Source organism: Dasypus novemcinctus, chromosome 3 (genome assembly GCF_030445035.2).
Source record: "Dasypus novemcinctus isolate mDasNov1 chromosome 3, mDasNov1.1.hap2, whole genome shotgun sequence".
Lineage (NCBI taxonomy): Eukaryota > Metazoa > Chordata > Mammalia > Cingulata > Dasypodidae > Dasypus > Dasypus novemcinctus.
In genome coordinates, this window is record NC_080675.1 from 174,067,846 (window position 1) to 174,095,509 (window position 27,664).

The window sequence follows — 27,664 nt, forward strand, 5'->3', positions numbered from 1 at the left end:
AGTCGCGGTCAGATGCACGTGCCCCGCGCGCAGCAGGCCGGCTGAGGCGGCTCCGCTCCTCCAGCCCCGCAGGGCGCCCAGCCCCCAGGCCCCGCTTCCAGGCGCAGCCCGCGCGCGCGGTCTCCACGCAACAATGAAGCGTGGGCGGCCCGGCGGCCTCATTTGCATACCGCCGCGGCTTGGCCAATGGGCTGCGCGAGGGCTGTGGAACTCGGTGTTGCCATCTGCGTGCGCGCGGGAGCGCGGCTGACAGCGGCCGTGGCCGTGGCCGTGGGAGGCGGCCCGGCGGAGCCCAGCCGCGGGGGACCGCCCGGGCTCCCGCCCTCCCAGCGCGTGGCGGCCGCGTGGCCCGGCCCGGCCTCCCCCCGAGCCCCGGGCGCCCGCAGCCGCGATGTCGATGGCTGGGCTCAAGAAGCAGTTCCACAAAGCCAGCCAGGTAGGGGGCGGCCCGGGGGCGCGCGGCGGGGGGCCCCGAGGTTTCCGGGCGCCGGGGCTCGGGCTCCCCGCGGGCCCTCGCTCTCGGCTCGGTTTCTTCCCGCCCAGGAGGACGCGGGGTGGGCTGCGGGGCGGCCGCCTGCCCTCCCCTTCGCAGCCCCTGGCTCGTGCCCGGCCGCTGGAACCCTGCGAGCAGGGCGCAGTGGTGGCGCCGCGGGGTCCCGGGCGCTGGAGAGCGGGGGCGTCCCGAGGCGCCGAGGGGCCTTTCCCCGACCCGCGCTTGGAGGGGCGCCGCGGGCCGGGCAGGCCCTCCCTCGAGCCTCCCGCCTTCGGCTGGGGCCACGAGCGCCCCAGGGGCAATTTCGCCGCCTTTGGGCTGGCGCGCAGGCACCGGCGGTTCCGGGGCGGGGGGGGGGGGGGGAGCTGTGTGCCTGGCGACCCCCTCCCCGCCGCGTTGCCCCGCGCGCCCCTCGAAATCGACCCCATTAGATTGCGCCCGAGGCTTGGCACCAGGCATCTGCTCTCCAAGGGCTGTGTGATGGGGAGCCGCGGGCACAGGCACGTACACGGGGCGTGCACAGCGAGACTCGTCTCCGCGCACAGAGGATGGCACATGACACAGTGGGCCGTCAGGGAAAGCTTCCCGGAGGAGGAGTCATTTGAGGATTAAGTGTGAGGAGGAATTGTGGTGGTGGTGGTGGGGGGGGGGGAAGAGTAAAGGAGAAAGGGCGTTCTGAGCAGGGGCAAGGGGAAAAGAGGCGACCATGGAATTGGTGTGTGTAAGAGGGTGGGTGGAGTGAACGGGGGTGGGTGGGAAGGTGTTGACATACAAATGTGTATTTCCAGCGTGCAGGCCCCGCCAGCCCTGGCAGCGTTTGCGTCCTAAGACCTCTCCCCCATCCCTGGCGCCCGATCTGTTGCTCCACCCCTCCCCGCCCAGTTTTGCCCGGGTGGGCGGATTTCATTGAGAATTCAAATTTGTGATGAGCTCCCACCTGCTCCTGCTTTAAGTTGGTGCCTGAAAAGCAGCTGGACTTAGAGCATTCTCTTGTAGTCCCAGCCCCGGGCTCTGCTGCCCCCTTCCACGAGGAAACTAGGTGATGCCCAGTTCCTGGCAGGGTGCACTGGAAGGACAGTTGGTGCTGCGTTCAGCATGATGAGCCAGCCTTGCCTGGGCGGGGGGTCGGGTGGGAAGAAGTGCTCTGCTGGACCTGGGCACTTTGAGGGGTCTGCGGGACATGACGTTCCTGGCTTGGGGGCAGGTGCGGGGCCTCACCTGGGCTCAGGGGGTGAGGCCAAGGCTGGCGTGACAGGTTTTTTCCCAGCCTCGGTGGAAATGTCAATAGATAAGTCTGCATCAAAACAAGAAGTGCACAGCAGGCTGAATTCGGGCCCCAGGGAGCGCCCACAGTAGGACAGCACCCAGCCCCGTCATCGTTGTGTATTTATTGAACAAATGATTTCTTTGGGTGCAGGAGCGTGGAGGAAAGAACTAAGAGAACCCAACAGAGGGAAGAGTGGTGCGAACCCAGAAAGAGGGGAGCGGAGGCGGAAGCAGTCAACAGTGCTGCTGTGAGCTGATAACTGACGCTTGTCGCAGCCGGGGCAGCCAGGGGGCTGATTGTCACTGTGGTCAGGACAGTCCAGGGTAACTGCTGGCCACGCTTGTTACACAGCAGCCTTACTTAGCACAGGCAGGGAACTAGCCGCCTTCTTAGGAAAAAAATGTGTTGGGTACAGATTTTCTAGGAGCAAGTTTCAGGGGGTAACTGAGACGTAAGCCCTTAGATGATTTAATTTGGTTTCTGACCTCTCATCAGAGGGAATGGTTGAAATCCTAGGAAGTTACTGGCGCTGGAGAAATGCTATGCAAGTGATGAAGCAGTTTAACTACCTGTGATAAGTCTGCTTGGAACAAAACAAGCAGGGGATCTAATTGAGCCCTTTTTTGCGTGAGCTTAAATAGTTGGTGATTTTATCTGAAATGAAAGGCATCACAGATTCTCTCTGGGCTTGCAAACCATATTTTGTGGTTGAAATGCCCAATAGATATGTTTTTTTTTTTTTTTAAATCAGTTCTAGAAGTCTTTCTAAGCAATCTTGTAATGCAATAGATTTGGTAGAAAATTAGAGTTTAATAGAATAAGAAGGAGCCCAGTAATAAAAAAATGCCAGATGTTCTTTTCAGACAACATTTTAACAGTGGGCTTTAATTCCTGTAGAACTTTCTCAGTGTCAGGGAAAGGGAGTTCTGGGTGATGCCAGTGGCTCAGGAGTTCTGGGGGATCCAGGCCTCGCTCTGCCACTGGCTGGACCTGCAACTTTGGGAATGTGGCTAGCTTGTCTGGACCTTGGCCTTCACTTTGTATAACGAGTTGGACCAGGGTTTCTTAACCTTTCTTCTTTCACGGACCCCTTTGCCATGGACTCCCTACTAAGCCCACAACATACTGTGTATTATTTATTCAATATATCACACCTGCACCAGCACGTCCCCACACGAATAATGCTTCTTGGGATTTCAATTCAAGCTCACGCACCCCCTGTTAAGAACCCCTGAGTTAGAGGATGTAAAAGGGGTGTTCCTGTTCTAACATTGGCTCTGATAACGGCTGCTCTGCTCCGTGAATAGGCTAAGAACCATCGAATTGAGCTCTTGAAATGGGCAAATTGTATGGTGTGTGAGTTATATCGCAGGTGCCCCAGTTCTGAAGTTCTTAAGGAACTCAAATTATGTCGGAGAAAGACAAAGGTGATCAATAGATCTTTTATAGACCAGCAAACCTGGACCATGGCAAACTGAGATTTTTCTCAGCCATAGGCAAGGTAAACTGGCTTATAAACTCCTGGCTCACTGGTTCTTCTTGCCTAGATCTTACCTGTCTCTGAGCAAAATCCCCGGTAAACCCAGCACTTTGGCAGCACGTGGGGAAAGGAGAGGATGAAATAAACCCAAACTAGAAGAAAAGAGGTTGCATTAATAACAGTTAATTTGTTGCTGCAGCATTTGGGATTAGAACCCACATTTCCTGAGTTCATAATTAAATACTTTCTCTCCACAAGAAGTTTTAATAGAGCTACCGGCTCTTGTACAGATAGGGATGCAGCCTGAGCCATTAGAAAGAAATACAGAGAGCGTCTGGATGGCCTTGTGGTTTCTTGGTAAATGCTGCGCCTGACCCATGAAGTCCTAATGCAATAATTACATTAGTGTCACCACTCCTTGATTTGTATTCCTTAAGCTTATTTTGTTGTCATCTTACTTTTGACAGAGGTTATCTCTGGACACTCACATTCTTTTCCTTTCTGGCCTTCCATGCCTTCTAGGGCCTTTTTTCCAAATCCCGTAAAAGGCCAGGGAACAGTTTTCCCTTTCAGCTTTTTCTCCTCCCCACCCCCCCGACTGCCTGTGAGGACAGCCCTCTGGGTCCAGCTGCACGTAAATTCTCTTCTTTTTGCTCTTCTGTAGCAGTGACCTTTAACCTGTCTTGTGATCCAGCAACATAGTCGGAACGGGAAGCCCTTAAGGCAGGTTTTTTTGGTAACTGCCCCCCTTTCTCTTTTAATGCATCAACCAGAAAAGTGATGGGAGACCCCCCGCCTCCCCTGGGGCCCACGCTGACTCCCGCGGTGCCTGGCTGCCAGCTGGCCATCTACGGATAAACACTTGAGGAAGGGATGTTCTTTGTACACGGCCAGATTCTCCAGGGAGGCGATGCTGGCTCCTGTTTCACTTTCTCATTGGAGAGAAAGATAAAAATGCACTTTGCAAAATCCATGATGATGTATCTTTTTGGTCTTAGATGCATCCGAAAACATAGTAAAGCCGAAACATTTTTGTTCCTTTCCATGCAGATTGCGTGATTAAATAATCCATAAATCCGTGTGGTAAATTCTGTGCGTCAGTGTGCCAGGCTAGATGTTCAGACCAAATTGATTTTTATCTTTTTAATATCTGAAGGTACAATGTAAGCCAAACATTTCTTACCACCGGGGACTGACTTTTTCTCTACAAAGTAAATATAACTCAGGTATTATTTGGAATTTGATTGAAAAATACATTTGAAGGTAAGTTTTTTCCCTCTATTGTTCCAGATTAGTTTTCGGCTCTATTAGAAAATTGAATGCCATTTCCTACCCCCCCCCCCCCACCAAATTAAGGTGTGTGTGTGTGTGTGTGTGTGTGTGTGCACGCGCGAAATCTTTGAGAAGTGAGCTAGGGTCATCATGAGTATTTGGGGGATGTTTTACCAGTAGAATAAAAGTGTCAATAAACAAAATGGCCTCACTACTTTAATTGGGTAAATAATAGGTGAATGTATTCTGGAGATTTTTGCATCAGCACAATGTGTAGTGTAGTTAGAGTTTGCAGTGTGGACCTGGGGAAGTGTTGACTTGGGGGGAAAGACCTGGGGGAAGCACAAGGGATGGCAGCAGGGAGGCATTGCTGCCCTTTTAAACTTCCAGTTCTCGGTGAACATGCCTTCCCACGGCGATCCCACGTGTGGTTTTTTCCCACCGAACTGGCAGCCAGTGATCTTCCTGAGCCCCGTGGGTGGGGGTCTTTCTGGCTTTCCTTCTGATCCGTGGGATGACAGTGCTTTGTACCCTGGCTTTGGACGCTTCTTTCTAAAACACTGATGTCACCGAGTCCTTGGCCTGCTCAAATCATCCATCAGTAGTAGAGGCTGCTGCTGTTTCAGGCTGGATGACTTGAATTGGATATTAGGTCATATCTTGTCATCCACATCCAGAGAGTTTCTTCCTTGTGGATCACACATTCAAAAGTCTGAGGGGCCCGGCAGCTAATGGGCAAATAGATGCCCCTCCGATTTCTCCTAGTGCAGTGATGGGTGGCACGTGTCCAGCTAGTCCCTCTGCTTCAGACCCCATCTCTTCTCATCTTCTCAGCGACTTTGTTCCAGTCTTCTGCACTCTGTTTTCTTCTCTCCTGGATCAATTCTAGCAGCACAATGGCATGCTTTCTAGTATCCTTCCCAGCAAAATTTCTGTAGGCAGTTGTCATTGCCCCTGTCTCTACTTTCTCAGAACCCGTTCTCTTCTCAACCCAGCCCACTTGGCTTTCTTTTTTTTAGAAACACCAGAGTCCATGGAGGCATTTTGTTTGCATGTATGTTTTACATCCCTCGAAAAAGAATCCCAGGATTTTTCCTCCTGTGTGTTTTCGCCTTGCTTCCTTGTGGTCCATGATGCCAGCTAAGGTCATCAATACAATGAAACCAAGCTGACGGGATGGGAGCAGATTATTCTGCCATTTTTCTAGATCTTTGAGTTGCACATCAAATCTGGGACTAATCACTCCACACTTGTTTAACCTCCCTGTGAGGTTCACAACACTTTTCCCAGCTCTGTGATCATCAAAGATTTTAAATTCGCCAATGTACCCATGCTTCGTCATCACAGTTAGAAACCTGACGATGACTTTGGAGCATGGTCTGATAAGAACCTGGCGTTTGCCTCTCTTCTCAGCATTGTTGATGCTCTTGAGAGCATCAGCCAGGACGTTCATGCACACCATTGTGGTGGCACAGAAAGATGGCAGAAAGAGCCCACCTGACTTTTTTTTTCACTGCTCTGAGGCCATGCTTGTTTGGTCTTGGGTAACCTCATTTACCTGTTGGACTCTCAGAAGCAGTTGACCCAGCTGACCCATTCTCTTCTTAAAACACAGTCTATATACCTTGGCTCAGCTCTCCTGTGTCCTCAGGGGCTGCTCCTTCAAGTTTCCTTTCACACCTCCTTCTCATCTCCTGGGCCTCTTAATCCCAGAGTGCCTGGCCCTACCTCTCTTCTAGCCTCGTACTCTCCCTGGGTGGCTTGTTCTGTCCCACGGGTTTACATACAGTGTAAACATTGATTACTCTCTGTGTTCTATTTCTAGCCTTGGCTCACAAATCTAACTGCCTACATCGTCTCTTCCCTTGGACATTTAAAAGGCATTTCACAGTTAGAGATCCAGATCCGAATTCTTTCTTTCTCTCTCTCCCCCCCTTCCCCCCCCCCCCCCCGTTGTCTGTTCTCTCTGTCTATTTGCTGTGTCTTCTTCTTTGTCTGCTTCTGTTGTTGTCAGTGGCACAGGAGTCTGTGTTTCTTTTTGTTGCGTCATCTGGCTGCGTCAGCTCTCCATGTGTGTGGTGCCATTCCTGGGCAGGCTGCACTTTCTTTGGAGTTCGGCGGCTCTCCTTACGGGGCGCACTCCTTGCGTGTGGGGCTCCCCTACACCCCTGCGTGGCAGGGCACTCCTCGCGCACATCAGCACTGCACATGGGCCAGCTCCACACGGGTCAAGGAGGCCCGGGGTTAGAACCGCGGACCTCCCATATGGTAGATGGACGTCCTAACCACTGGGCCAAGTCTGCTTCCCCAAATCTGAATTCTTAATTCCTTCCACCCCGCTGGTTTTCCTCTGGTGGTCTCTATGCCAGTATACTGCACCACCACCTCTGCTCAGCTGCTCAAGTAAAACTAAACGAAACAAAAACTCAGACTCATATCTCATGCTGTTCTTTCCCTCGTCCCCAATTCACCAGCAAGCCCTGCTTTCAAAATACACTTTTACTTCATTCACATTGTCCATCCCAGTCCCGTTCACCATCATGTCTTGCCCACCAGGCTGCAGTAGCCCCCTAACTACTTTCCAGAACCTCACTCTACCCAGAGGCAACGCATTTCCTCCCAGCCGCCAGCGTGCTTTTTAAAAAGTGTAACTCAGATCATGTCGTTCTTCTGTGTCAGTCTTCATGTCATTCATTCTTGCAGGCCTTCGTTGCTTCCAGATACATTCAGAATAAAACCCAATTCCCTTCTCTGGCCCACGAAGCCTCCCATGATTTGGCCACTCCCGTCTCTGTTCTGCGGTGTTCAGCCACACTGACCTCTCATGCCCTTAACGTGCGAATGTCTTCCCGTCTCGGGATCATCGTCGGGGCCCTTCCCTCGGCCTGGCATGTCTTTCCCCTTGGTCTTTGCAAAGGGCCTTCTTCTTGTCATTTAGATCACAGCACAGATTAAAACTCACCTCTTGGGGAGGTCTTCCCTGACCACCCCATTAAAATAGGCACATGCCGTCTGTTTTGTTACCCATTTTTGTATTGTTCTGTTTACTGGTTCACAAACTTTTTCTTATTTTGATAACTATTTCAGTATAACTGGTTTCCTTTATAATCCCATGTATAATTTAATTGAACTTTAAATTAAAAAAAAAATTTTTTTATTCTCCTCCCCCCACCCCATTATTTGAGGTCACTGTCTGCTCCCTGTGTCCATTTGCTGTGTGCTCTCTGTGTCTGCTTGTCTTCTCTTTAGGAGGCACCAGGAACCAAACCTGGGGCCTCCCATGTGGAAGAGGGGTACGCAATCACTCAAGCCACCTCAGCTCCCTGGTTTGTTGTGTCTCTCATTGTCTCTCTTTGTGTCTCTTTGTTGCATCATCTTGTTGCGTCAGCTTGCTGTGTCTGCCTGTCACGCCAGCTTGCCTTCTCTAGGAGGCACTGGGAACTGAACCCAGGACCTCCCATGTGGTAGGTGGAAGCCCAAATGCCTGAGCCACATCTGCTTCCCTAAACTTTAAATTCTGAGTTGTATATTCACATGAAGTTGTAAGAAATTACACAGAGGCACTCCTTGTACCCATAACCCAGTTTCCCCCAATGGTAGCATCTTGTAAAATTATAGTGTCACTACCAGGGTATTGACGTTGGTGCAGGCAAGATACAGAGCAGTTCCATCCTGAGAACCACTCATGTGGCTCTCTTATAGCTACACCCACTTTCCTTCTGCCCCCACCCCCTCTTTATCCCCCAGCAAGCACTAATGGGTCTCCATTTCTATAATATTACGTAAATGGATTTGTATAGTATGAAGACTCCTGGGATTTGGCTTTCATTCTCTCAGTGTAATTCTGTGGGAATTAATTCAAGGTGTTGTGTGTTTCAAGAGTTAGTTCTTTTTTATTGCTGAGTAGTATTCCATGGCATGAATGTATCACAGGCCAGCCATTCACCTTTTGAAGGAGATTGGGGTTGCTTCCAGTTCGGGGCAATTATGAATAAAACTGCTGTAAACATTTCTTTAATGTGGACAAAAATTTTCATTTCTTCAGGATAAATCCCTAGGAGTGCAATTGCTGGATCCTATTGTAGTTGCATATTTCGTTTTCTAAGAACCACCAAACTGTTTTCCAGAGGGGCTGTATCATTTTATAAACCTACCCGCAGTGTGTGAGTTATCCAGATTTTCTGCATCACTTGTTTGCCGCTGTTATTTATCTTAGCTTTGGTACTAGGTGTGTAGTGACATCTCATTGTGGCTTTAATTTGCATCTTCCTCATTGATAGGGAACATCTTTTCATGTGCTTATTTGCCCTCTGTATATTTTCTTAGGTGAAATGTCCGTTGATATCTTTTGCTCATTTTCTATTTGGATTTTTTTAATTGCTGATTTTTTGAGAGTTTTTTTTTTTACATACTCTAGATACTGGCCCTTTGTTGGATATATGTTTTTTTTTAAAGATTTATTTTTATTTATTTAATTCCCTCCCCTCCCCCGGTTGTCTGTTTTCTGTGTCTTTTTGCTGCGTCTTGTTTCTTTGTCCGCTTCTGTTGTCAGCAGCACGGGAAGTGTGGGCGGCGCCATTCCTGGGCAGGCTGCTCCCTCCTTTGCGCTGGGCCGCTCTCCTTATGAGTGCACTCCTTGCGTGTGGGGCTCCCCTACGCGGGGGACACCCCTTCGTGGCAGGGCACTCCTTGCGCGCATCAGCACTGCGCATGGGCCAGCTCCACACGGGTCAAGGAGGCTCGGGGCTTGAACCGCCGGCCTCCCATGTGGTAGACGGACGCCCTAACCACTGGGCCAAAGTCCATTTCCAGGATATATGGTTTTACAGATATTTTCTCCTGGTCCTTAGCTGGTCTTTTCATCCTCTTAACTGGGTCCTTCAGGAGCAAAGCTTTTGAATTCTGATCAAGTCCAATTTATGAATTTTTCCTTTTATGGATTATGCTTTTGATATCAAATCTAAGTACTCTTTCATTAGTCCTAGATTCTGAATTATTTTCCCCTACACCATTTTCTAAAAGTTTTGTAGTTTTACATTTTATGTATTTAAGTCCATGATGTACTTTGAGTTAATTTTTTATAAGGTCCTAGGTTAAAGCCTTTTATTTTCTTTTTTTCCCCTCCCCACCTCTCCCCTCCCCTCTTAGGAATGTCTTCTGGTTCCAGCACCATTTGCCATTTGTGGAAAGGCTATCTTCCCTGTATTGAATTTCTTTTGCACCTTTGTCAAAAATCTGTTGGGCATATTTGTGTGGGTCTCTTCCTGTGTTCTCCATTTTAGTTCATTGCCTTTTGAAATACTACCCAGTCTTGAGGACTGTAGCTACATAATAAGGTATAGGAAAGAAAATGGGAGCCTTTTTCTTCCTACTTTCTTCTTTATAAAAACCTCATTTAAGCTATTTTAGTTCCTTTGATGTCGCATATATTTGTTAGAATAATCTTGTCTCTCTCTACAAAAAAATCTTATTGGTATTTTGATAGGAATTGTGCCTAACTTGTGTATCATTTTGAAGACAGTTGACACCTTTTCTATGTTGAATCTTTGAATACGTGGACATGATGTCTCTCCATGTATTTAGATCTTTGATTTCTTTCATCAGCATTTTGTAGTTTTTGCTGTTTAAGCCCTCCACATGTTTTGTCAGATTTGCACCTAAATATTTCATGCTCTTTAAAAAACAATTGTAACTTCCCAACAAAGAAAAATCCAGGACCAGATGGATTTACTGAAGAATTTTACTCAACATTCAAAGAAGAATTAACCCCGATCCTTCTCAAAGACTTCAAAAAATTTGAAGAGAGAACACTCAATTCATCCTATGAAGCCAGTATCACCCGAAAAACAAAGCTAGATAAAGATATCACAAGGGAAGAAAATTACAGACCAATATCCTTTTTGAATATAGATGTAGAAATCCTCAGCACAATCCTAGTAAACTGAATCCAAAAGCACATTAGAAGGATTATACATCATGGCCAAATGGGATTTATCCCAGGACTACCCGGGCAGTTCAACGTAAGTACATCAATGAATGTTGTAGGCCATATAATAATAGAATCAAGAGTAATAATAATAATAATAAAACATGATCACCTCAATTGATATAGAAATGGCATTTGAAAAATCCAGCACCTATTCTGGATAAAAATATTTGGAAAACTGGCAATAGAAGGAAACGTCCTCAACAAAATGATTTAATTAGGTATCCCAGGAAAAAAACATGTTCTGAATCTTAAATCATTCCCATGGATGTGAACTCCTTGTAAGTAGTATCTTTTGAAGATGTTATTTTTAGTTAAGGTGTGGCCATCTGAATGAGGGTGCAGCTTAACCCTATCACTAGAGGCCACCCAGAGCTAAAGAAGCTGGAAGTCAACAGAATCCAGAGAAAGGAGAGAACATTGCTATGACGGTTAAGTTCATGTGTCAACTTGGGTAGGTTTTGGTATCTAATTGTTGGGTCAAACAAACACTGGCCTGATTGTTAACGTGAGGATATTTCATGGATTTAATTCATCAGTAAGTTGATTGCATCTTTGGCTGATTACATCTACAGTCAACAAAGGAGAATGCCTTCAGCAATGAGAGAAGTCTCATCTAATCAGCTGAAGGCCTTAAAAGGAAAACCGATGATTTCAGCAGTCAGAAGGAAGAATTTCCATCTCTATTTTGGCCAGCCAGCTTCTCCTGGGGAATTCATCACAAACCTTCATTGGAGTTCCCCGCTTAGGCTTGCCCTATGGAATTCAGACTTCCCTATCCCTATAGTCATATGAGCCAATTCTCATAATAAATCTCATAATATTGACATATATATCCTGTTGCTTCTGTTTCCCTGAAGAACCCTGACTAATATAGATTACCATGTGTTGGGAAGGCTGAGGAACCCAAGGATTTCTGGCCACCCATAGTGCTCCTGATCCTGGGAGGAAGCAAGCCTTCTGCCTCTGAAACCATGAGCCAGTAAATTCCTGTTCTTAGGTCAACTTATTGTGCGGTACTTGTCTTAGCAGCTTGGAAACTGAGACAAGGACAAATGTGAAAAACCACAGCTAATACCATACTCAATAGTGAAAGATTGAAAGCTTTCCCTATAAGATCAGGAACAATGCAAGGATGCCCACTTTCACCGCTGCTGTTCAACACTGTCCTAGAAGTGCTAGCTGGCCCAGTGAGGCAAGAAAACCAAATAAAATGAATCTAAATTGGAAAGGAAGAAGTAAAACTTTCCCTATTAGTGAACAAAATGGTTCAATATGTAGAAAATCCTGAAGAATCTATAAGACAGCTACTAGAGATAATAAATGAATTCAGCAAAGTGTGTGGGGGGGGTACAAGATCAATACTCAAAAATCAGTGGTGTTTATATATACAAGCATCAAACAATCCGAAAGGGAAATAAAAACATTTCCATTTATAGTAGCAACTAAAAGAATAAAAAAGTATCAAGGAATAAATTTAACCAAGAATGTCAAGGACTTGTAAACAGAAAACTACAAAATATTGCTGAAAGAAATTAATGACAACCTAAATAAAAAGAAAGATGTCTTGTACTCATGGATTGAAAGACTTAATATTGTTAAGATGTCATTATGACCCAAAGATTCAATGAAATCCCAACAAAAGTTCTGAAAGCCTTCCTCAAAAAATGGAAAAGCCATTCACCAAATTCATATGGAAGGGCAAAGGATCCCAAATAGCTAAAGTCATCTTGAAAAGGGAGAATTAAATTGGAGGACTTACAGTTTCTGATTTCAAAACTTATTACAAAACTACAGTAATCAAAACAGGGTGGTACTGGCTCAAGGAATAAAACTGAAGGTTCAGAATTAAACCCTCACATCTACAACTGATTAATTTTTTTCTATTTTAAAAATTTATTAGAGAAGAGTGCCCATATATCCCCATAAACACACAGTTTTCCTTATCAACACTTTGCATTAGTGTTGTACCTTTGTTACAATTGATGAAACAATATTACTAATAGTTAGGTTGTTAACTATAGTTCATAGTTTACATTAGGGTTCACTGTTTGTATTGTACAGTATTATGGATTTTTTTTTTTTTTTCAGTATTGGGGTTGAACCTGGGACCTCGTATATGAGAAGCCAGCACTCAACCACTGAGCCACATTGGCTTCCCTGAGTTGTTTTTTTCATTTGTTTTGCTTGTTGTTTGTTTTTGTATTTTCAGGAGGCACCAGGAACTGAACTTGGGACCTCCCACCCATGTGGGAAGCAGGTGCTTAACTGCTTGAGCCACATCTGCTCCCTACCAATTGATTTTTTAAAAATTTTCTCCCCTTCCCCACTCCCCCCCCCCCCCCGGTTGTCTGCTCTCTGTGTCCATTCACTGTGTGTTCTTCTGTGTCCGCTTGTGTCAGCAGCACCCAGAATCTGTGTCTCATTTTGTTGTGTCTTCTTGCTGCATCAGCTCTCTGTGTGTGTGGCGTCATTCCTGGGCAGCCTGCACTTTTTTTGCGCTGGGTGGCTCTCCTTATGGGGTGCACTTCTTGTGCATGGGTCTCCCCTATGCAGGGGACACCCCTGTGTGGCATGGCACTTCTTGCACACATCGGCCCTGCACATGGGCCAGCTCATCACATGGGTCAGGAGACCCTGGGTTTGAACCTTGGACCTCCCATGTGGTAGGCAGACGCCCTATCCATTGGGCCAAATCTGCTTCCACCAACTGATTTTTGACAAGGGTGCCAAGTCCACTCAATGGGAAAGAATAGTTTCTTCAAAAATGGTGCTGGGAAAACTGGATATCCACATTCAAAAGAATGACTCCATCACACCACATACAAAAATTAATTTAAAATGAATCTATGGCTGAAATATAAGACCTAGAACTATTAAACTCTTAAAAGAAAACATGAGGAATTGTGGGAAAAAGAGTTTAGATTGTATTTGAACTTTCTATGACCTGTTCCTTATTGTAGATGTTGCACTTGTTCCCTATTATTGTAGATGATGTTGCAGTTCTGATAGCAAAAGCTGCTCGGTAGTTTCCAATAAATACAATGTGGAAACTAGGGTTGAGACTCTCAGTTCCAGAAGCTGCGAGTGCCCTGGTCCCATTTTTATCTCTTCTCTTGTGTCTTTCTCTTGGTCCTTTATTTAAGTTCTGCTTCACCTTCCCTTTGAGTGAACCTATCCCTGAGCCGATCTCATTAGGGAATATATCTAGGACCTTGTGTTTAGAGATAGGATTCTTAGACTTTACACTTTACGTGAGCAACAAGAGAAAAAATAAATAGACTTCATTAAAAAAAAAAAACCCACAACTTTTGTGCATCAAAGGACATTATCACAAAAGTGAGAAGATAACTTAAAAAGTGGAAAATGTTTAGAAACCATGTGTATGATAAAGTCTTAATTTACAGAATATATAAGGAACTCCTACCAATCAAAACAACAAAAATGCAAATAACCCAATTAAAAATGGGGAAAGGACTAGAATAGACATTTTTCCAAAGAAAATATATAAATGTCCAAAAACACATGAAAAGATGCTCAGCATTATTAGTCACCAAGGAAACTCAAATCAAAACTACAATGCAGTTTTCAGGAGGTAACTCAGGCAATATATAATACTAGGCTAAGTTTCAATTTCACAAGAAAAGGTTCATAAGTACAATAATCAATATCAAGGGCCTGGCATAATTGTCTGCCTTACTTCAATAAGCACTGCCCATGTACTTGGGGGAAATCTTGATGTTTTATTAAAGAATGTAGCAGGATTCCCCAGGACCTCCTGAAAGCCTTCTGGTTGCTCAAATGTGGCCTCTCTCTCAGACAGACTCAGCGTAAAAATGCACTACTTTCCCCCCAGCCTCGGACATGACTTCTGGGGATGAGCCTCTCTGGTACTGAGGGATTATTACCAAGCACCAGCTAGCAATGCATCTGGAAAAAGACCTTGATGAAAAGGGGGAAATATTAAATACAAATATGTTTTTATGGCTAAGGGATTTCAAAATGAGTTGGGAGATTATTTCAGAGGTTATGCTTATGCATGTCTCAGCAGATCTCATTGACTGCCACAATAAACTGTATCTCAAACAGCAGGGCTCCTGAGGGCTATAGAGACATTTGGACACTCTAAGCAGGGCAGAAAAGCTCAGAAATTTGGCACCTGGTCAGTGGGCCTTACTTTGGAATTTAACAGACTCATTTATAGTTCTCCTACACATGGCTCTTCTATCTCTGTTTCTTAAACCTATAATTAGCAGTAAACTTGTTAAATATGTGTCCCAGAGTCTTAAATCTTTGGTCTGTTCACATGCTATTTGAGCCCTGAATCTTAGCAGACTTACAACATCTACTCTCCCATGCATTGGACTCATCCAAGACAACTGACAAGGAGATGATGATGGACAATGACTATTCCAAAGAACAGATAGTGTCTGCAAATGCAAGCAAGACAGTTCTAGCCATTTTCCCCATGGGATCTAAGCCATGGGATCTCAATTAGAAACAGATTGGGTATCACCATCCCAAAACCCTCAAGATTGGGGAATGAACAATGGACTATAAAGTAGACTTATTATTATTCTATTATAGACAATATTATTCTAGCAATGGAAGAACTTTTATCATCAATATAAAGGCAGTGGCCACCAGAGATTTTGAGGGAAGAATAGGTGTAACATGGGGACATTTTTGGGACATTGGAATTGGTCTGGGTGACATTGCAATGGCAGATACGGCCATTATACATTTTGTCATAACCTATAAAATTGTTTGGGGCAGAGTGTAAATGATAATGTAAACTATAGTCCATGGTTAGTAGCAGTGCTTCAATATATGTTCATTAATTGTAAAAAATGTACCACACTAATGAAAGCTGTTAATGTGGGAAAGTGTGGGAGAGGGAGGGTGTGGCGAATAGGGGAATCCCGTATATTTTTAAAGAATAAATATTTTAAAGTAAAAAAGAAAAACAACCCACAATGAGATACAATCTACTAGAATGGTTATTTAAAAATAGAAAGTAAGTGTTGGTTAAGATGTGGAGAAAAAGAACCCTCACACATTATTGGTGGGAATTAAAATGGTGCAGCTGTTGTGGAAAACAATTTGGTGGTTCCTCAAAATGCTAAACATTGAATTACCATCTGACTCAGCAATCCCACCTCTAGGTATATATTAAAATGAATTGAAAGCAGGATACTTGTACACCAGTGTTCACAGCAGCATTGTTCACAGTAGCCAAAAGGTAGAAACAACCCAAAGTGTCCATCAGCAGATGAATGGATAAACAAAGTGTGGTATGCATATGCAATGGAATATTATTCAACCATAAAAAAGAACAGAGTTCTGATACATGCTATAGGACGGATGCATCTTGAACACATAATGTTGAATGATGTAATCTAGACACAAAATGCAACTATTATATTATTCCACTTATATGAAATAACTATAGGCTATGCAATGTGAATAGAGATAAAAATCAGATGACCAGTTACAAGGGGTGGGGGTAGGTGTGGGGAGAGGGGAGCTCATGCTTAGTTGGTAGAGTTTCTCTTTGGAGTGATGGAAAAGTTTTGGTAATGGATAGTGATAATAGTAGCACATTGTGAATGCAATTAATATCAGTGAATTGTTTACTTTATTGTGATACCACAATGAAAATTTTTAAAAAAGAAATTGTAAAAGGTACTATATTTTTAATTTTGATGTCCACATTTTATGGCCAGTGTATAGAAATACAATTGATTTTTGTATGTTTATCTTGTATCCTGCTACCTTGCTGAACTCATTTATGTGCTCTGAAAACATTTTTGTATAGAGTCCTTGGAAATTTCTATGTAAACAATCATTTATTTAAAAATAGGGAGTTTTATTTCTTCCTCTCTGGTATGTTTGCCTTTTATTTCCTTTTCTTGCCTTAGTTCACTGGCTAAAACTTCCTTTACTACTTGAGTCAGAGTGGTGAGAGTGGGCATCCTTGCCTTGTTTCCCCTGTTAGGGGAAAACACTGTTACCATTATGTTAAATATTAGATGTGGATTTTTGGTAGCTGCTCTTTATCAAGTTGAAGAAGTTCCCTTCTATTTGTTTTTCTGATAGTTTTTTTTTGAATGAGTGTTGAACCTTGTCAAATGCTTTTTCTGCATCAGTTGATATGACCATGCAATTTTTTTTCTGTAGCTTGCTAATATGGTAGATTACATTGATTAATATTTGAATATTAAACCAGCCTTGCATCCCTGGAATAAACCCCATGTGGTTCTGGTGTGTAATTCTTTTTATAGCTTGATAAATTCTATTTGCTAATTGTCAGATATTTTTGTCTATATTCATGAAGAATGTTTGTCTTTATTTTTATTTTTTGTATTGTCTTTGTCTGGTTTTGGTATCAGGGTATTATTTGCTTTATAAAATGAATTTGGAAATGTTCCTTCCTCTTTTATTTTCTGGAGGAGATTGACTAGAATTGGTGTTAATTCTTCTTTAAATATTTAGTTGAATTTTCACGGAAAGCCATCTGGGCCTGGAGATTTCTCATCTGGGAAATTAATTAAAAATTCAATTTCCTTAACAGTTACAGGACTATTTAAATTATTTATTTCACATTGAATGAGTTTTGTTAGTTTGTGTTTTTTGAGGAATTGGACCATTTAATCTAAGTTTTCAAATTTGTGTGAAAAATTGTTCATTGTATTTCCTTATTATCCCCCCCCCCTTTTTTTTTAACTCCAAGATTGAAATTTAATAAGCATTTGAAATGAGGCAGATAATTCTGGTGAACATCCTTTACGGGTTTGCAACAAAACAGAGGCAGTAGGTCTTGACAATATTCTTTAGACCAAGAGGTCCGGGATACAAGCCTGTGGACTAGCTGTCCTGCCATACTCACCCCAGCCCCCAGCCAGGTGCAGCTGATCATTCCAAAGTCTGCACCTGGGAAGTGGACCACAGTGAAGGATGCTTGTGGGTGTCGTAGCTATAGAGGTCACTGCAGATGCTCAGTCTAGCGCTGGCCAACAGTGCCGCCACCAAACAGCACAGAAAAGGGCCCCGCCATGGGACACGAGTGATGCCATAGGCCCTGGGGCCCCTGCGTGGACCCCTGTACACTGCTCACAAGCCTCACAAGCTGCTCAATCAAATGAGGGGCAACAGATGCTTCCTCTTGAATCTTTCCATGACTCCTGTTCCCAGCTACTTCTGATTGAGCCGAGTTGCAAACCCCCCAAAAGCAATAGCTGATGGCATGGGTGGGTCGCAGAGGTTTGGAGCAGGGCAGTGCCGTGTCCTGAGCATGAGGCTGAGTGGCAGCCTTTTTCCTTGGAGCAGTAGGTGTGGGCACCGGGGTCCACCCTTACCAGGTAGACGCTTTCATAGCATCACTGGAGGAACCGCCCTCTTGGCTAGCCGCCCACAGCTGTCTGTTACAGAGGTGGGTGCAGGTGTGACTACTAAGGCCAGCGGTGGACAGTTCCCATGGGCTGTAGTCCATGTCTCCCTTGCTCCTTGCTCCTTGTCCAGGGTTGCTACTGTGCCCAGGTGGGCCCCAACCCAAGAGCCAGCACCCCACCATAGGTGCCTGTTGTGGAGGCTGCACCTGCAGCCCTGGGCTTCCCCTGCACCTCCTGGCTCCCAGCCTCCATTTTACTGCTGGCTTCTCTTGTTCCTCCTGCTAGGAGAGCCCCTGCCAGACAGAAATGTCCCCGCAGTTGGGTGAATGAATGCAAGGCCCACATCAGGAGCTGTCTTGTGCCCAGCCCAAGCACCCCGCCCTGACTGGAGGCACTGCCACTGCCATGGCTCAGGGTGGAAGGGAAGGTTGCGGGCTCTGCTGCTCAGTGTGTCTTAGAGGGTGGTCCATGCACCTTGCCTTTTGTGGGCTTCTCTGGGGACCGCCTCCCCATTATACTTTAAAAAATTTTTTTGTCCCCTCCTCCTTGTGGCTTTTTTTCCCCCATGCTGTCTCTGTGTCCATTTGTGCATTCTTCTGTGCCTGTATTTATTTATTTCCCCTCCCCCCTTGCGGCTTGCTTGCTGTCTGCTCTCTGTGTCCATTCACTGTGCCCTCTTCTGTGTTTTTGCTTGTCTCCCTTTTTTTTCCTTCTGTTGCATCACCTTGCTGAGTTGGCTCTCTGCGGTGCTTGCAGGCCAGGTGGCTCTCCGAAGCGTGTGGGCGAGCCTGCCTTCACAAGGAGGCCCTGGGACACAAACCCAGGGCCTCCCATATGGTAGACGGGAGCCCAGCTGATGGAGCCACAGCTGCTTCCCCCCATTATACTTTTGATGTCGGCAGGGCCTGTAGTAATATCCCCTCTTTTGTTGCTGCTATTGGTAATTTGTACCTTCTTTCTTTTTTTGTCAATCTTTGCTAAGAATTTGTAAGTTTTATTGCTATTTTTAAAGAACCAGCTCTGTGTTCCATTGATTTTTTTCCCCCTTGTTTTTCTGCTTTCAATTTCATTGATTTCTTCTCTTTATTATTTCCTTCTTTCTGCTTACTTTGGTTTTATTTTGCTTTATTATATATTTTTTGCTAGGTTCTTGAGGTGGGGCTTAGATTATTGATTTGAAGTGTTTCCTCTTTTCTAATATATGCATTTAGTGTTACAAATTCCCCTTTCCACACTGCTGGCTCTCCCGCCACACCGCATTTTGTTTTGTTGTATTCTCATTTTCATTTGATTCAATGTATTTTTAAAATTTCCCTTTAGACCAGGCGTTTTTAACCTTTTCTGTTCCACCATCCCCTTTGCCAGTCAGGTGAAAACTATGGACTCCTTACTAAGTCCACACAATACTATGTATTATTTAATAATATATCACAACTGCACCAAGAAGTTCCCACAAGAATATTGCTTTTTTGAATTTCAGTTCCAGCTCATGGACCCCTGGTTAAGAATCTCTACTTTAGACTTTCTTGTTGATCCATGGGTTTTTTAAGAATTGCGTTGTTTAGTTTCCACGTGTTTGAAGATTTTCCTGCTATGTTTTTGTTATTGATTTCTAATTTGAATCCAGTGTGGTTGGAGAACACACTCTATACAATTTCAATTCTTATGAATTTGTTAAGGATTATTTTATGGCTCAGGATATAGGCAATCTTAATATACATTCTGTGGGTATCTGCTGTTGTTGGGTGGAGTATTCTAAAATAGGGATTAGAGCCCGTTGATTAATAGTATTGTTGGATTATTCTATATCTTTACTGATTTTCTGTCTAGTTCTATTAATTGTTGAAAGAAGTCTCCAGTGATAATTGTGGATTTGCCTATTTCTTTCTGTTCTATCAGTTTTTGCTTTGCATAATTTGCTGCTGTTTGGTGTATACACATTTAGGATTTCTATGTCTACTTGGTGAATCTACCCTTTTATCATTATGTAATGGCCCTCTCCATCTCTGGTAATTTTCTTTGCTCTGAAGTCTACTGTCTCTGATATTAATATAGTCAGTACTGTTTTGTTGATTGTTTACATGTTGGAGAAAAACGGCATTCACTGGGACACAGAGACTGGTATGACCACAGGGAGAGGAAAAATGTGTTGAGAAGCTCTCCCAATGAAGTATGAAGAACAGACTTTCAGCCTCCCCACCAGCAATGGTAGGAGTCTGAAGAGAGGATTCAGCCCACTCCTGGAAGGGGGAAATTTGAATTCATACAGTACATTCTTAGGCGGGGAAACGATACTAGTGGGAGGGGGGTTGAAGGTCCGAGTGAAGTGCAGGAACCAATAGGAAGCCCTGGAGATGAAAATTTTCTCTGATAATGACTAGAGAATAGTGGGTTAGGGAGTTTCTTGGAATGCTGCAGGAGCAGATGTTTCTTTTGATCTGTAGGGATGAAAGGGTTTCTTTACCTCCTTTTGATAGGTAAATAGTGAAGGTTTCCATCTTCCTCTGATATGCAGGTAGTGAAGGTCTCTCTCTCCCTTTATTCCTGTCTGTCTGTGGTTTCTTTGTTTAACCTGTGGGAAAGTGCTGTGCCTTCAGACATGGGGAAGAGGGTTAGCCTTTCCCCAGTGCATATCAGGGGAAACTGAGCTACAGCTTGTTAATTATTGCAAACCTCTGACATATAATATATCTTTTTTCCAGCCTTTACTTTCAACCTGCCTATATCATTTATTTAAAGTGGGTTTCTTATAGACAATATATAATTAGGTCATGCTTTTTAGTCTGCTCTGCCTATCTGTTTTTTAATTGGGAATGTTAGGGATTGAATTATAACCTTACAAAAGGTATATTCAGATCCCAACCCCTGGTCCCATGGTTGGGAACCCATTTGTAAGCAGGACTTTTGAAGATGCTGTTAGTTAAGGTGTGCCAAAACTGTATGAGGATGGGCCTTAATCCAATATGGCTGAAGTCCTTATAAGCAAAGAAAATTGAACATGGAAGGAGAAGCCACAGGGAGCTAGAAGCTAGAAGTCAATAGAACTCATAGGACAAAGTAGAAGATATCACATGTACATTACCATGTGATGGAAATCCAAGGAACCCCAAGACTTCTGGCCAGCTAGAAGATTCCAGCCCCAGGAGGAAGCAAGCCATTTAGTCTCTGAAATTGTAAGTCAGTAATTGTTATGCCAACCCATTATATGGTGTTTGCTTTAGTAGCCAGGAAACAAAAACAGTGTATGCAGGCCATTTACATTTAATGTAATTATTTACATGATAGGGCTTAAGTTTGCCATTTTATTTATTTTTCTTGTCCTCTCTGTTTTTTTCCTGTTTGGGTTACATGAACATTAAAAAAAAGTTCCATATATAGTATTTTTTTGTACATAGTGTTTTTGAGTATATCTCTTTGTGTAGTCTTTTTAGGGGCTGTTCTAGGTATTACATTATATATTCATAATTTATCACAGTCTACTGGTGTTATCATTTTACCAGTTTGAGTGAAGAAAATTTATCTCCCGTTTTATCCCTTTACCCTCCTCCATTTGTAATTGTCCAAAATCTTCTACATACATTGATACATATCAGACAGTGTTATAATCTTTTTGCTCCAAACATCAAACATAATTTAGAAAACTAAAGAGGAAAAAGAAAGTTGATTGTTTTTACACATGTTTTTGCTTACTGTGTTCTTTCTTCCAAGCTTTCTTCTTTTATCATTTCCTTTCTGTTTAGGGATCCTCCTTTAGCATTCTTTTTAGGGTAAGTCTCCTGGTGACAGATTCCCTTAGTTTACCTTCATCTGAAAATGTCTCAATTTCTTTTTCATTTCTGAAGGATATTTTCACTGGATGTAGATTTTTGAGTTGATGGCTCCTTTCCTTCTGCCCTTGAAAAATATACCACTTCCTTTTGCCCCTCTATGATTTCTGATGAGAGATCTGCTATAATTCAAATTGATTTTCCTCCTGTATAGGTAAGGTGTAATTACTCTCTTCCTGCTCCCAAAATTTCTTCATTTTTAGTTTTTAGAAGTTTGACTATGATTTGTCGTATGGATTTCTCATTTTGTCCTATTTGGGGTTTGCACAACTTCTTGAATCTGTAGGTTTATATCTTTTGACAGATTGGAAAGATTTTAGCCATTATCCCTTCATGTACTTTTGTTACTTCCAGGTGGACATAGAAATACATGTTCTCCACTCAGATGCCATTGACACCCAAGATGAGAGGGGGTTTCTCTTTACTGCTGAGTGGCAGTGGGAGTTCTGGCTCCCCACTAGGTCTCCGCTTTACCTCCCTGCCTGGGGGTAGGAGTAACCCCTCCTTACCCGTGCCACGAGAGAGAGTTGTCTCAGAACCACCAGGTTAAGGAGGTTAAGGCTTCGACTCTCCGCTAGGGCTCCTTTGACACCACCCTGGAGGGAGGGGCTCCTGGGTACTGATGGCAAAGAGGGGTGGAAGCCCAGGCTCTCTGCTCAGCATTCTTTGACACCCCCTGGTGAGAGGGTGGGGGCACTTCCTTATAGTCTGGGAAGAGTGGGAGTCTAGTGGGAGTCTAGGGTCACCACTCACCCTTCACTGGTGTGGGTGGGGATAGGACTGCAGGATTTATTTTTGGTATTTGGCTGGAGTAGAGCAGTCGTTGTCTGAAAGGTCTCTGTTTTGCTAGACTGCCCCTTTCCTGGCCCTTTGGCTCGGGAGAGCTGGCTTTTGTTGTGGTCCTGTTTGACGGCAACCGTTGGCAGTTTTGGATGCCAACTTCTTCAGCTCCTAGTCTGGAATATATGAGGGGAAAGAAAAATCAGGGAATTAACCAACGTTATTTCTTGGGTTCTGAGGTCCCTTCTCTCTACTTTTTATAGTCTTCTTATGTTTATATTATATGAAATATCCAGGATTTAAAAATGTAATTAATGGGAAGAATAGGGAAATGTACAGCTATTCCATCTTCCTAGAGGCAATAGTCTCCTGTGTGACCAATTTTAAATCCCTTTTTAGCAGATGTTACTGTCTGATAATTTCTTGCTTGTTTTTCCCTTATTATTTGTCTTCCTCCATGAGATCTGGGATTTTGTCCTATTTATGCCTTATGGCATCCCAAGCCCTTCAAACATTGCCTGGCATATAATAGGTCCTTAGGAATTCTCTGTTAATTTTGAATGAACATTTAGCAGATAGCAATGATGGTGCACTGGAGCCTGGATGGCCTGCTAATGTTTACCTCCAGCCTGTCGTTGCCTAGATCCTCTTTATCTGGTGGAAGTGGTGGGTGGGATGTTTGAAATCCAGATTTTACATGAAATTTCCCAGTTTTGAAATGTTGGTAATTTAAATTTTTAAAAAGCTGTGCAGTCAAAAGAAACATATGTGGTGAATTAATATGGTCCACTGCCAAATGTTGGCAACTTTCCCCCTGAAGTCTTAGATGAGCCTGTATTGCTTGGATGGCTTCATCTGAAGGTCATCTTTTTCTCAGGTGGCAACAAGAAAACGATGATTCCTGGTCACTCTTGGTATTGTCAGCACTTGCCCTGGAGATGAATATGGTGTCTATGGAGAGAGCACCTGTCTTGTTGCCTGGGGATGTTCCTGGAAACCTTGTTGGAAGGCAGATTGGCTGTACCTGAACTGAGCAAATTTGCCCAAGTGCTGTTGTGTGTCTCTTGGAACGAACTTGGCTGGCAGAGTGTGGAAACCTTGGCTTAATCAGATATCAGGACTGAAAGATGTCAAGTCATGATACAGATTTGACAGTGCTGAGTGGGCAGAGCAGCAGAAGGCAGGCTAGGAGCTGAGTGGGCAGCCTGACACGACTTGGCAAATGCTAGCAAGAAATGCGGTGGAGCTAGTGCTTTGTTTGTGACCTATTTAGGAATATTTTGATAAGGGGATACAAGAATGGTTAGTTTCTAGAACATTGTAAGGCTGATATAATCCCTTTCTTTGGTGGTCCCATTAAGCCTTAGCATCTCTTAAGGTTATGTACCTTCACAAAACAGATTTTAATAAATTTTATGTAACTTTTAAAATTTGTTTTAAAGAAACTTTAACCAACATTCTTGAAATTTGTCCATCCTGGATCCATACTATTCAGATTGTTGTTTTGAACCCAAGTGCTTTTTCCAAGAAAAGACCAGTGTTATTGTCTAACTACTTGGCCATATTTCTTTAAGGGTTGATTTCTCAGTATCATGGAGCTACATCCTGGCTCAGGGGTCATGTTCCAAGGTCAGCCTGTAATACAGAAATTTCAGAGTAAAAAGAACCTATAGAATCCCAGCATTTTTCCATAAATAGCAAGGATATTGGCCTATGGTAGCTCAAGAGTCAAGGATTAGCTTCTTTTGATTATCTTCAGCTGTGGAGAAGATGTAGTGGCCCATCTTTATTTTAAAAGAGTAGGAGTGGGAGCAACTGGGCAAATAAAGCATTTTCCCTTTTCTTTTTTTTTCCTTGAGTAGACATTGTTAAATCAAGTATATTAAATGTGCCTTTCATTCAACTACACTCTGCAGTATTGTAAAGTCAAACTGCCGGGTATTGAACCTGTCTTGATGTGCGTGGATGGAGGTTTGGACTGCAGAGGCTGAAGCCCTGGCTTGAATACTAGTCATGCCATTGTATGTATCTGTGAGCCAGTTTGCTCATCTGGAAAATGGGGGCGCTAATAGCCTCACCAGGTGGGCATGAATTGAGTAGATGCAGGTGAAAGGGCAAACAAGCTCAATGCCAAGAGAGGTGGCTTGGAGTACTAGAACTACAGTGAGATTTGCAGTTGGAAAAACTAGGTTTCCCAGGTGTGTGACATTGGGAGCGAAACTTAACCCTCCTTGTGGTGTGGTTTTCCCATCTGTAAAGAGGGAGAGCAATATCAGAGGTTGTGCGTGGCAGTTTCCATTTCTTGAGCATTTTTTGTTTGCACAGACTGTAGTAGGTTTTTGCACAGGTATTATTAGTCAGACAAAGGGGTGCTGATGCAAAGTACCAGACATCTGTTGGTTTTTATAATGGGGGTTTATTTGGGGTAAAAGCTTATACTACCAAAGCCGTGGAAAGTCCAACTCAAGGCACTGTAAGAGGTGCCTTCTCACCAAAGCCGGTGGCCATGTGTTGAAGCAAGGTGGCCACGGATCTCTGGCTGGTCTCTGCCTTCCCCTCTGGGCTCACTCTTTCCTCTTGAGCTCTGTGTACCTAGCGTCTTGAGGCTTTGTGCTTAAATGCTCCTGTAGTCCTCTCTCTCTCTCCTGACATTGGACTTGTTTCTTTTTGGGCCTCCTTATCGGTCTCAGCTGTAAGCTATCAGGCAAAATGGCTCATCTCTCCCTAGGGCTGCAGCTGTTTGAGCCTTCTCTTTTCTCTCATACGGCAGGAACAAAAATGACAGAGCTCTCTCTTCTTGTGTCTGTGTGAGTGTCCCTTTATATCAGACCCAGCAAGGGGTAGGGGCTCAACCTGAGTAGTCAAATCAAAGCCCCAAAGCAATCTTATCAAATAATCTAATCAAAAGCCCCTCAGCTGAATTTAATGCAATCAAAGGGTATCACACTCGGTTTACAAACATAATCTTTCTCTTTTTGGAATTCATAAAATACCAAATAAGTGAAGAGGCCCAGAGAGGAAAAAGGGATGGTCACATCTTAGAGGGCTTGAACTCAGCAGGTCTGAGGGTCCCCACACCTGCTGTTGTTTTCTGCATAATTACTATGGTTTCTCTGGAATGAGTGAATGAATGAATGAGTGAATGCCTTATTCTAAATGAATTCTATGGAATAGAGAAGAAAGGTTTGCAAGATTTTGCATGCCATCATGATGGCTTTAAAACTGAATGTTTAAAGCTAGATATTAAATTGTGTTTGAATCTGTTGATAGCATTTTGTTGTATGCACCACGTTTCCAGGAACTATACAGGGAGCATGTAGGAAATATTCCTTGTGTATTTGATACAACAGGGTATGTTACTGATGCCTATGCTTGTGAGTGTGTGTGTGTTCTCCTTGCCTTCTTTCTCCCTGTTCCTGGGCTGTTCTTGTCTTTGAGGCTGGCCATTGCCAGCCCACGAGTAACAGAGACCAGCAGTCCATATCACCCATCTGTCCTGGAGTCCACCATCTTCCTCTCTTGGCTATTTTTGTGTTTCTTATTTAAAATTGGTCCATCTTTTTCATTCTCTCAGCCTCAACACCCAGTCATCAAGGCCCATGTAGGGTCAACCTTCTCCCCTTTGCCCACTCCTTGTCACCCCTGGCATCCCCTCTGCTCCTCATGGATCACGGCTCCTGCCTAATTGAAATATGTGCCTTGTTGCCACCAGTGGACATTTGACTCTGTCATTCCCCTGCGGGGACTCTTCATGGGGTCTCCAGAGGCACAGGGTTGACTCTCAATTCCTTGACTTGTCCAGTGGGACCGTCCCTGCCATCTGAGCCCATTCCAGCCCCGGCATTTCTCCCTGCACTATCACCCTCTCTCCATTCTCCAGCAGCCTCATGCTCGTTCGTTCCTCTTCATGCTGTTTCTTCTGCCTCAAGTTTGTTCCCCATCTCCGGAGCCTGGTGAACTCCAGCTCATCCATTTTAACTGTTACCTTGTGTTCTTCCTCCTTCCTCCCTGTTTTAGTTTGCTAAAGCTGCTTGGAGCAAAATTCCAGAAATGGTGGGGGCTTTTATCATGGAATTTATTGGGGTGAAATCATACAGTTCCGAGGCTGTGAATATGTCCAAATCGAGGTATCATCAGAGATGCTGTCTTGCCAAAGGCTCCTGGATCCCTGACTCCTGCCACATGGCAAGGCAACATGGCAGGTCTGCCAGTCTCACTCTGTCTGCTCCTCCAGGCTCACCTCCTCTTTCAACTTCGAGCTGCTCTGTGGGCCTGGCCTTGTGGAGGCCTTGTTGCTTCAGCCTCTGATTCCAGCCTCTGGCTTCTCCCTCAGTCTCTGAGGGTTTCTCTGTCTTTCAGCGGCTGTAGGCGATCCTGGAGTCCTCCCTCCCATGGCAGGGTGAAACAATAGAGCTCTTTCTCCGTGTTCTCCTCTGTTTATTTATGACTACAGTCAAAAGATTAGGACCCACCCTGGGCCCAGCAATCTGATCAAAGACCCTTAACTAAATTAGATCAAAGGTGATCTAATCAAAAGGTCCCTTAAGTGAATCTAACCAAAAGGTCCCACATAAAATAGGCTTACATGTACAGGATGGGTTAGCTTAAGAACATATTCTTCTGGGGTCCACAAAAGACTCAAACCAGGACATGCCCCAAAGTCATACAGTCCCACCTCACTGCTGTCTGAGCCCTGCAGGTATATACATTGTATCAACATTATTTTGGTTACGCTTTGGACCTTCATACTAGACTCTAAACCAGTGGTCTGCAAATTATGGCTCGTGGCCAAACAAGACCTGCTGCCTGATTTTTGTCTGACCTCTGAACTCAGAATGATTTTTATATTAATGATTGAAAATAATAAGAAGTTTAATAATACTTTATGACACATGGTAAGTATAAGAATTTTGACTTTCAGGGTCCATAAATAAAGTTTTACTGAAACACAGCTCTGCTCATTTGTTTCCACGTTTTCTAAACCTGCTTTTGTGCTACAAGGGTAGAGTTGAGTAGTTGCAACAGAAACAGTATGGCATACAAAGCCTGAAATATTTATTATCTGACTCTTTACAGAAAAACTTAGCCAAACCCTGCTCTAAACTCAAGTCTGGGGAATTTATATATGGTGGTATGTATGTTTCTGAAGTCCTGGTCAAATGCTAAAA

The 27,664-nt window shown here is 44.0% G+C and overlaps 1 protein-coding gene and 1 pseudogene across 2 annotated transcripts in view; one reads left to right on the forward strand and one right to left on the reverse strand.

Annotated features, from left to right (window-relative positions):
- Positions 1–300: 300 nt before the first annotated feature.
- Positions 301–27,664, forward strand: part of SH3GL3 (SH3 domain containing GRB2 like 3, endophilin A3) — a 183,445-nt gene continuing 156,081 nt past the window's right edge. For both annotated transcript variants that reach the window (XM_058294748.2, XM_004472084.4), the window contains exon 1: positions 301–436. In XM_058294748.2, the coding sequence (XP_058150731.1) occupies positions 392–436 (45 nt within the window). In that variant the 5' untranslated portion in view covers positions 301–391. The remainder of the gene's footprint in view (positions 437–27,664) is intronic.
- Positions 17,332–27,664, reverse strand: part of LOC139438261 (kelch domain-containing protein 9 pseudogene) — a 37,778-nt pseudogene continuing 27,445 nt past the window's right edge.